Source organism: Brachyistius frenatus, unplaced genomic scaffold (assembly GCF_029030835.1).
Source record: "Brachyistius frenatus isolate BFR_SWC_R1_liver_20210118 unplaced genomic scaffold, ASM2903083v1 Contig_130, whole genome shotgun sequence".
In the NCBI taxonomy this organism is placed as follows: Eukaryota; Metazoa; Chordata; class Actinopteri; family Embiotocidae; genus Brachyistius; species Brachyistius frenatus.
In genome coordinates, this window is record NW_027210729.1 from 522,017 (window position 1) to 532,500 (window position 10,484).

The 10,484-nt window shown below is 39.3% G+C and overlaps 1 protein-coding gene across 2 annotated transcripts in view; it reads right to left on the reverse strand.

Annotated features, from left to right (window-relative positions):
- Positions 1–3,133: 3,133 nt before the first annotated feature.
- The window catches only part of itpkb (inositol-trisphosphate 3-kinase B), a 25,985-nt gene continuing 18,634 nt past the window's right edge, over positions 3,134–10,484 (reverse strand). For both annotated transcript variants that reach the window (XM_069714365.1, XM_069714364.1), the window contains exons 6-12: positions 10,174–10,273; positions 9,533–9,570; positions 9,249–9,424; positions 8,231–8,435; positions 5,617–5,718; positions 5,076–5,147; positions 3,134–4,199 (exon numbers count right to left, since the gene is read on the reverse strand). In XM_069714365.1, the coding sequence (XP_069570466.1) occupies positions 3,990–4,199; positions 5,076–5,147; positions 5,617–5,718; positions 8,231–8,435; positions 9,249–9,424; positions 9,533–9,570; positions 10,174–10,273 (903 nt within the window). In that variant the 3' untranslated portion in view covers positions 3,134–3,989. The remainder of the gene's footprint in view (positions 4,200–5,075; positions 5,148–5,616; positions 5,719–8,230; positions 8,436–9,248; positions 9,425–9,532; positions 9,571–10,173; positions 10,274–10,484) is intronic.

The following is a 10,484-nucleotide window of genomic DNA, read 5'->3' on the forward strand; positions in this document are numbered from 1 at the left end:
CTAAAGTTAACAAAATAAAGTAATCGGCACACACTTGCTTATAAATGATGGACAAACAGTAACAATCATTTATTAGTCTGTCTTTTGTTCCAGATGCTGCTGATTGTTCAGGAAACACCCTTTGGAAATGTGTAATTTATTGTTTGTTTGTGTGACTCACTGTGATGACATTATTTTTGATGTGAGCGCCATCTTTAGGCCTCAGCTTGTACCAACTCAGCTCTTCCTTCAGTCAAACTAGGACATGGACAAATAAAGATTTAGACTTGCTTTCTGTAAGGAAATGTAAAAAAAAAAAAAAAAATCCTCACTGTGACACTCAAATGAAATTGTGTCACACAGACACCCAGCAAATGCAAGCAGTCCTGTGTGAATGAAATCTGAATTATTATGTTTAAAAAGAAAACACGATTTCAAATGAGAAGTTCTTGGTGGTCATAGAGTTGGAGAACTCATTTTGCTGCGTGTTCAAAACATCCTGAAACACTCACCTTTCAACCTCTCAAAAATCACTGCTGTTTCTCTGCTCCAAAATCATTTCTTTTCTTTCCCAGCAGCTCCGGATGCTGCTGCTGTTGTGGACAGGTGTGATTTGAATGGCAAATGACCCTTATGCAAATACAGCAATTAATGTGGGTAAGGCGAAGCAGCAGCAGCGGCAACACGGGGTCACCGTGGGCTTTCTGAGGTCAGGACAACCGGCTGCGTCCTTGCGGGTGAAACACACTGAGACGGTCCCATGACTTTCAGCCTTGATGCTGGTTTCGGGAGAGATAACTCAAAGTATTGACTCATGGACGGTTGGTAGACAGACAAGAGTTGGAAATCAATGATGGACACAAGAAGTTTTGTTTCACCAAATACATTTTTTTTTTTTCAAGGAACAATCCAAATAAATACACAAGCCGGCAAAACCAGAACAATATGATACCTACTTACAAACAACTGTAAGTGCACATTGGGGAGCATAAGCACTAGGTCACATGGTTGGTCTTAAGGGAATAGTTAGCATACTCCAATTGTTGTGTGTGCAAGAGTTACAGTTTGTATGTCTACAGTCAGCAGCTGGTTAGTTTAGCTTAGCAAAAAGAGCGGGGAATTGAGGGAAACAGTTGGTCACTAGCTCTGTGCAAAGGTAACAAAATCTGCCTACGTGAAGAAATGAACAAGATATTTCTGAATGGTTTAATCAAGAAACTTTTTGTCTTCCCATTTCTAGTTCTTATGCTTAGCTTCGTCAGCCAACTACTGGTGGATGCTTTGTGTTTAGCATACGGACATCACAGTGGTATCCATCTCTTCTCCACCTAAATCTTGGCAAGAAAACTAATAAAAGTATTTCCAAAAATGTCCAACTATTTCTTTAAGAAGGCACTGCATAAAGTTGCACTCTGTCTCTTTGTCTATCTACTGTCACTGCAAACTTCTACTGAAAACGATGGCATTTTAAATACACACTGTTTAGCTTTAATTCTTCATCAGGAACCTGTTACATTATGAAACTTTTTTTTTTCACCTCACTGCCTAAATTAATGGAGCGTATTTATGCCACGCTAGAGGAAGAAAAACTGATCGGTATCGCGTTGTAACGTGAAATTTATTGTTATAATACAATATTTTTTATATTTTAACAAAGTATTTTCAAGTTATTACGACAAACAAACGTATCATGTTCGAACAAGAAACATTTTTGTCATAACATTATATTATTCATCATGTTACAATATAATAACTTGATACATTTGTTTGTCGTAACAACATAAAAATATCTTGTAATAAAATGAAAAATATCTTGTTTAAGGTGAAAAAAACCAACCTGTTATAACAATAAACTTTTGACATCATAACATGCTACCAATACGTTTTTCTTTTTCCAGCGTGCTAGCAACACGCTTACCAATAAACAACTGCTGGGAATCCCTGTTGAAATAAATGGTTTCACTTAGCCAAACACCATTATCTTTTCTTTAAAAATATCCTCTAGTTTGAGTATGGGATGTCAACAATGTCAGCAGCCTGCCTTACTGTTTAACTGTCAATCATATTGTAACACATGCTTGAGGACAAAACAACATAACAGTCTAAAATTTCAAATGTCACAGTATCAGTGAGCTAAAACAAAAGATAATATGGTTTAAATAGAAACAACTACAAATTAAGAACAAACTGTTAAGAGGATAATAAACATGCACCCATGTAAGACTGAGCACAGAAACCCACATTTAAGACTGGGAGGAAAAAAATACATCATTTACATTTAAGAGTAAGAATGTGGTTTCAGTTGTCTGACTTGGCTTCGTAATGTCAAGGCACTGTATAGCTTAAATTAAATTGTTCATGGCTGTAAGTGTTCCACAGGATTCTACTAAAGTAATGTTACAATAAAAAACTACATAATAAAACACAAAATAAATCTTGTACATTGTACATTGTGAACAATCCCAACAAAGTGTGAGAGAGGCGGTGAGTGTTTGGCCACAGAAGTACGACAGACGCCATGTTGACTGCAAATATGTTACATATAAAACAATTCCTTCGATAACACACTGTAACTACGGTGAGATGTTTTATTTAGCTCCACCTAGTTGCCAGTTATTGCCAGATTATTGTGGAGCAAACGTTTCTGTCGCTAAAAAACCTCTGTGAGCAACCAACAGTATCTAAACTCTGACTATTGCTTTGAGTGCGAATGGTTAAACGGAGGTGACAAAAAGCTGAAACTTTACCTTATTCTCTCCATGCATCCTAAAACTGTGTTTTGATGAGTAAAAACACACTTAACTCAACAACCTCAGCCACTTAAAGTGTAATTAAGTGCATATTTTAAACGAAATGGGCGATGAGCTGAAGTTGTGGTCAAACAGACAAAAACAATCTAAATACACTTGAGTTCAGTTCTGCTAAGAAAGAACTGAAATTTAACTTAAAGTCATGAGAACTAGGTGTGGCCAAATCAAGACATTCAAGGAGTTTTAAAGTCCCATTTTAAATTTTTTTTGATTTTTTTTTTACAAATATGAGGATAGCTGGTTTGTGGAAAGTTTTCGAAACTGTCACCAGGGAGCGCCAACATCAGACATTTTCTAACTCCCCCCATAAGAGGCTTTAAACAATACCTGTGCTGATATTATACTCATATATGTTTTAATTATAAACAAATACAATGACAAGACCAAAACCAAACTGAACATAAGAATTTGCTGTGTAGCCAAAACTGGATATAATCTGAAAGGATGACGTGTTTTTTTTTTTTTTATCTCAATGAACATGGGTATTGTAGTTCATGTAGAGTTGATCCTAAATTCTCACTTGCGCACTAAATGTGTTTTAATATACAGCTGAGAATAGTCATAATAATGAAAGAGCTCGGGACTGAGTGCCATAGAAATGTTGAGTAAGTCAGGAAGTATTGTTGGTTTTGGTCTTTGCATGGGATTTGTTCACAATTAATAATAAAAACAAACAAAAAAAAGGAGTATTGCCAGTTTTAACCTTCAATGTGGATTTGGCAATATAGACGTTTTGAGTTTATAGGAGAATTTAAAATTAGTAAAAAGGAGAAGTAAAAAGTTGTGTTGCAACTATTATGGATGTAAAATTAGACCTTTTTTACAGCAGACATTTGGACATGTCATATCAGAAAATTAACAATAATGTGCCTGCTGGTTTAGAGTCACTCATTTATGAGTGACTGAGCCATTGTGGATGTCATTAGTTGCACTTATTCAAAATGTCTGCTTTGAGAAAGGCCAATTAAGACGAGCCCTTAAGAGGTCAAGTACAACAAAACAAGACTTCTCTGAATGGGTAATGACTCAATCTCGACATGCAAATGGATCCGGCCACGCATCGGTTTTGGATAATGCGGTTTCCAACATGAGGACAAATGTCCGTGAAGGAATCCGAAATGTTCCCCAAAGGAATGAAGAATGAATGGAAGTGGTTGTGTGTCCAAATGTTCACGTGGATTAAAAAAAAAAACTCAGACTTCAAGTGTCAGAGTTCACCATGGATAAAATGATATCCACCAAACTATCAAGTCCAAACAGGTAGCCGTCTTCTCTGTTTCCCACTACCCAACATGCTCGGTGGGTTAGCTCCTCCCCGTCAGGAAGAGGCGTGGTTTTCCCAAAGTCAATCATCCAGACTTTGGCCCGTCCCTTACCGTCATGAACAAATAACAAGGAGCTGCCGATCACCTGCGCGCGCACACACACACACACACACACACACACACACACACACACACACACACACACACACACACACACACACACACACACACACACACACACACACACACAAGAATTCGAATGACAAAAACAGGAAATAACAACAAAAACAGGTTTGTTTAGTTTTCTCCTTAACATTATGTGGACCGGTTTGTGTCTTTTAATAAACATGATCTCACTTCCTGTTTTGTGACATGTGTTACATGTCTGCTAATATGTCTATTTGAATGTTAGTGTGTGTGTTTGTGTGTGCGTGCATGCGTGTGTGTGTGTGTGTGTGTGTGACAGTGTAAAACTGAATGTGCGGTCAGAGCCGTTGTTGTCCAGTTTCCATGATGAGCCTTGCTGCAGTATGTGAGCTGCTGTATTTGTTCGAGTTAGTGTCACTAAATTACACTTTATTACTAAATCAATAACTCACAATGAGGATCTACAGTGAAACCAAATACACGTTGACCAGGATTAATGGAACTAATTCACCAAGTACCTCCTACTTGCTGTTAAATTAAATTTGATCGTGTCTCAGGAGCATCTGCAGAAGATGGAAATTCTCAGATATCAAACTAATCAGCTGGTGAAAGCTGGTGAAAGCAGTTGTTTAGATGGGTCTTATATAGCCTACAAATTTGTGTTCATGCTTTGTATACTTTATTTACTTGCACTGAGGTCATATATTTTTACCAAAACGTAGCAAATACCCAGTGCAGAAAAAACGAAAGAAGAAAACAAAGCAAAAAATAACTTTACATCCGGTCAGAAGAAACCTTTAACATATTATTTGAGACTTTAAATTTATGAACCAGCAGAACAACACTGTCTCCATCATTGGACGTGTGTCTTTACCTCATGAGTTTTGAAGAATGGGGAGATCTCCAGAGTGTCTCTGATTTCTTCCAGCCGTGCTAGATAACTGTTCTGGAAAACACAACAACAAAACACAAGCTTTCATACCATGTCAACGACTCTAGTTCACCCATCTTTCTTGTCTGTGTCAGAATTGATCTGCCAACAGGATCCACTTTACCTCACTTAACTGAAGTCTAGTATATAGCACAGTACAGATTTTAATAGCAAGGCGTTAGATGAATTTCAGCAACTGAATTTCAGCCTTGATAAATTGATAAATCATCCCTGATTTCCAAATTTAAAAAAAAACACAACACACAAAAGCTTCCAAATTACAACAGAACTTGTACTACTTATGCTGTGCTGTTTACACAGTCATATTTTGGAATTAGTCAAAGTAATGAATGTAACATCCCGTTAAGCTATTGAGAGACGATTTTGTGTACGTGTGTTTCTCATGGGATTGTTATCTGTTTTTCTGTCCCATACAGTGGTCAAGGCTAAGGACACAAACACAGAATAACACAAACACACTCACCAGTATATCCTTATTTCCTTTTACAAAGTCGTCAAAGGCCGCAGTGACTTGTTCTCTTGTCTTTGTCTTCTTAAAATCTCTGTTCACTGTCCCGTCCTCCTTCTACAAAGAGGAGAGGAGAGGAGAGGAGAGAGGAGAGGAGAGGAGAGGAGAGGAGAGGAGAGGAGAGGGGAGGAGAGGAGAGGAGAGGAGAGGAGAGGAGAGGAGAGGAGAGGAGAGGAGAGGAGAGGAGAGGAGAGGAGAGGAGAGGAGAGAAGAGGAGCAACATGAAACTGACTTTATGTGAGTGTTCACCATAACATTTATTTGCACAAGTAATAGATGACAGTAACTGTATGGAACATAACGGTATAAACTGTTTATATTTACTTTTCTGTCCTAATAAACTACAACTTCTAGGCATGTTGACAGGAAGATGGGAGCTGAAGGGGAGGGAGAAGGAAAAGAGGATGGACAAGAAAATCAGAACAAACAATGTGTGAAGGAAGGGCAGCAGGGAAGGAAAGATATTTTTAGATCTGTAGCCTTAATGCTGGGAAGGGTCTTTGACTCTGAGTCACCAGAGTATTCACAGACTTCTGTTCACCCCCAAATCTGTCATTTCTGTGGCCTCTTCACATCAACTACTGATTGTTTTCTTTTTCGATTTAATCTAGCAATTATATTTTTCTTTTGCTGATTAATCATTTAATCTACATATTTTGATGAAATCAAAAAGCTGAAAGCTATTTAGATGAAAGCTGTTCAGATCTTAAATAGAGTCACTTCAGTCATCAAGGAAACAAAAAACAAAAAATAGTCATGTTTTAAAAGACAACCAGAAAATGTTGGTCTGCTGGTTTGCTTAAAAAATTACATTCAAAAAAATATCATGACAGACACAGAATAATTTTCTCCTGATCAAATAATTAATTAATTTATCATACAACTTCAGTCTGACTCAATGCACAGTTCTGTGTTGGTAACAGGAGCTTTTAGTCATTTCCTTGTGAATGTTGTGGAGTCAGCTGAAGTGGCAATTTGTCCTCAGACTAGATAATAAAAATAAGATAAATTCAATTCAAACAGCCACTGAGGCACCAAGGAACTAATCTTAAACAGGCAGGCGTAATGTTTCCTGCAGTTTATATTACCATTTAGGCAGACAAACAAAAATGATGGCGTCTGCTACCTCTCATGGCCTGGTAAAAAACCCAACCCCTCTCGGTGCCCAGCTGTCCTACAATATACCTACCTACCCATATATGGAGTTTTACCTGACGTGCCAAAAGCTAACCAGTACCTTCAAAATAAAAGTATTATTACTCAAATTAATGAAAAGAATGATACTATGACTGTAGTCAAAGAAATTTCCCCATATTATTCAAAACCAGCAACAAAATAAATACATATGGATTGAATTATTGAACCAACAAGAACAATGAATAGCTCCAACTAAAGTCGCAGAAAATGAAATGATTAACCAAAAGTAGCATCAAAAGCCTCTTATATTTATTTTCCACCTCTAATAATAGAAATGCAGAAGCTGTAGTGTTGTAGTCGCACAAGCAGAGTAGTGGAACTTATGACAGTAGTAGCAGATGTACTAGAGGATTAGTAGCAGTAGTACATGTATGTACAGCAGTAGAGTGTAATTTCAGAAGAAGCAGTACCAGCAATGGTTCCCAACCAGTTGGTCAGTTCAGAGTGGAATAAATGAGCTTTTCTCATTCTGCTGGCTGCCAGGCAACAAGGTACTATTTACAGACAAAACTACTTTCCCTTTATGGTTCAAGTCTGAGTACAGGACTCGCTCTCCTTTACACACACACACACACACACACACACACACACACACACACACACACACACACACACACACACACACACACACACACACACACACACACACACACACACACACACAAACACACTGATTCCCCTATGCTTCTCACATACATAACAGACACATACTATAGTTACATGTACACACGTTCACATTTCCAATGCAAAGACTAAAACACACATGAGCAGCATTGACTGAATGCTAAATACTAAACACACACACACACACACACACACACACACACACACACACACACACACACACACACACACACACACACACACACACACACACACACACACACACACACACACACACACACACACACATCTCTGTTTCTGGGGATAACCCTTAGTGTCATGGCAACAGACCACCGGGAGGCCATGAATGTCCTTATATAGCCATGACCCTCAAAGAGACAAAGACATTTGTGTGTGTGCGTGTCTGTGTGTGTGTGCGCGCGCATGTGTACAGTGTCAGTGCCAGATGCCGAGTCCTATACAGCTGCCATGGACAGGCCTCATGTATGACAAAGGCACACATGCACAAACATATACTTCAGAGGAAGTTTCTGGTCCAAACAGGAAGTTAACTTATGCCCCTGAAAGACACACACACACACACACACACACACACACACACACACACACACACACACACACACACACACACACACACACACACACACACACAGAGAGAGAAACCCACAGCTCGCTGGAAGAAAGGAGGGAAGGAAGGCCGCACACACACACACACACACACACACACTTTTGTCTTTGTGAGTCTTACCTTGACTCCCTCTATCCTAAATCCCAGGGTAGCCGTTGAGCTGATGGTCTCCCTCCACTGCATGTATCTGGGTTTGGTCACCGCCTTCTGCTCATTTTCCTCCAGTGTAGACGCCGCAGGATCTACCTCGATCATTTTCTGGTACATGTCGGGTCTCGGAGAGGGCTTCTTACGAGCCTTGGTCAGCTCTTCCTCCAGGTAGGTCCTGAAGTGTGAGAAAAAAAAATGGTGGGTGTGAAAGGGACAGCAGAGAAGTAGGGGCCGGTTAGTGAAATGAGAGGAAGGCAGTAAAGATGAGCGGTGAAAGTGAAAGAAAAGATGTGAGGAAAGTGTCTCTTTCCAAGCAGCATGACCCAGTTTCACAGCTTAATCTAGAGATATTTGCTGCTGAACACCCTTTAAAGGGTAATTTCTAACAGGTCATTTACAACTGACATCAGGTTATCTTCAATAAAAATGCCCTTGCCAAGAAAGCACTAGAAATACGTCACAATCATTAAAAATAAGTCTGTTCAAACCAAAAACGAAGCAGTGAGACGATCACAGGAATTTTAAACAGACCCCCAGTTTAGCCAAGCATATTTGGAAGAGAAAAAACAGGCCAATGGTAAAATCATTACTCAAAAGTCCAATAAAGCTCAGCAGCTGACTTCCTGGCTCAACTCTGATGAGACTTTAAGTGCAATGAGGGACTATTAGAGACATTTTGGGGTTTTACCTCCAAACCAAGTTCTTATTTTCTGAGTACAAATCTCATAATAACCCAATCAAGGAAAATAAACACCTAAGTTGTGAGCGGAAATAAAATCAAAATTATATTTAACTGTTGCTCTCCCACCTGAGGGATAAAACATTAAAACAAAGTGTGTGGTTTACTGTTAAAATCACCCCCTGTAAGAACAAAACCGTAATCACAGTTATAGTAAGGGCTCAAAATATATTTCATAATTTAGTTTTCTAAGTAACCCTGTCGTCAAGGGACAAATGTGACACCGTGTCATGGAACGAGCTCTCTCACCTCACTCCCATTTTACAGTCCATCACACACGGGAAGTCAAACTCAGCCAGCAGATCCTCCATCTGGTTGTATTTCTGGCCATCCTTCTCCACGTCTCCATGGTAACCAGGGACGTACGGGCGAAGCACATCCCTCATCAGGAGGGACAAACAGCGCTGCTCACATTCACAGTGTTTCTAAAAGATATCAAATTATGATTTTATACTCTTTGTTTCATTGATTCAGTATCAAACAAAAGCAGAGCCTCAAGACAGATTGTGACTGGTGGTTAAAGGGTGTCTTACTTTTAATATGCGTCCGTTTGCTCCCGCCTTGAAACTCCCTGTAAAGAGACACACTTTTACTGGGAAGCAGCTGCAGAGAGGGTTTGGGAGTAGCTTGGCTTTAGTTAGCTGGATTGACTGAGATTAGAAGTTTGAACCAACAGCAGGAATTTCAGTCACCTTTTAACAACTTAAACAAGTTAAGTGAAGAAGATGCACAGGTTCTTGTTTGTTTTTGTTCAACCACCATCAGCCAGGACATCTTTTCAAAGGAGGCGTTGCCAGATGTTTCCCATTCCCATTGCCAACCATCCCAACACTTACAAGTCCCCAGAGAGGCCCTGATCTTAAACAATTAGCTCCAACAAACACAGTTTGCTGTGAAAAACTGCATCAACAAAATACTTTCATCAGCTCTCCACTAACATGTAAATAGAAAGTAAATGGGGCCTTTATTCAGCTGTAGACTGATTGGTCTCATCATACGCTAGGATCAAGATAGAAACTGCAAATATGATAGATGAGATGAGATGAAACTGCAAATCACAGATAGTCAGCTACAGGTTGGGCTCTTAGGTTGCCGCCACTTTAGCTCTATGCTCAGCCTCTGCTATTCTCCTTGTGTTGCACCATGTAACACATGTATGTGTGTGTCCACATACCTGCGTGCCCAGCCAGTTGTATCCAGGGATATTTCTTCTTGAAGGACATGACAAACGGTGACCAGTGGACCATGTTCTTAATCTTCTTCCAAGACTTGTGCTGCACGCACAAAAACACACACAAACACACACAAACACAGTAATTACACTTTACAATGATGCTTTGTCCGAAGTTTAACCATAAGCTCCAACACACATTGCTCTGTTTGTTACTGTAATCCTGACTTCTTGAGCATTGGCCTGAGCTTATCTACCCCTAAACCTGTTTAAACCCCACTTTCTGTGTAAATATATATTAATTAATATATATT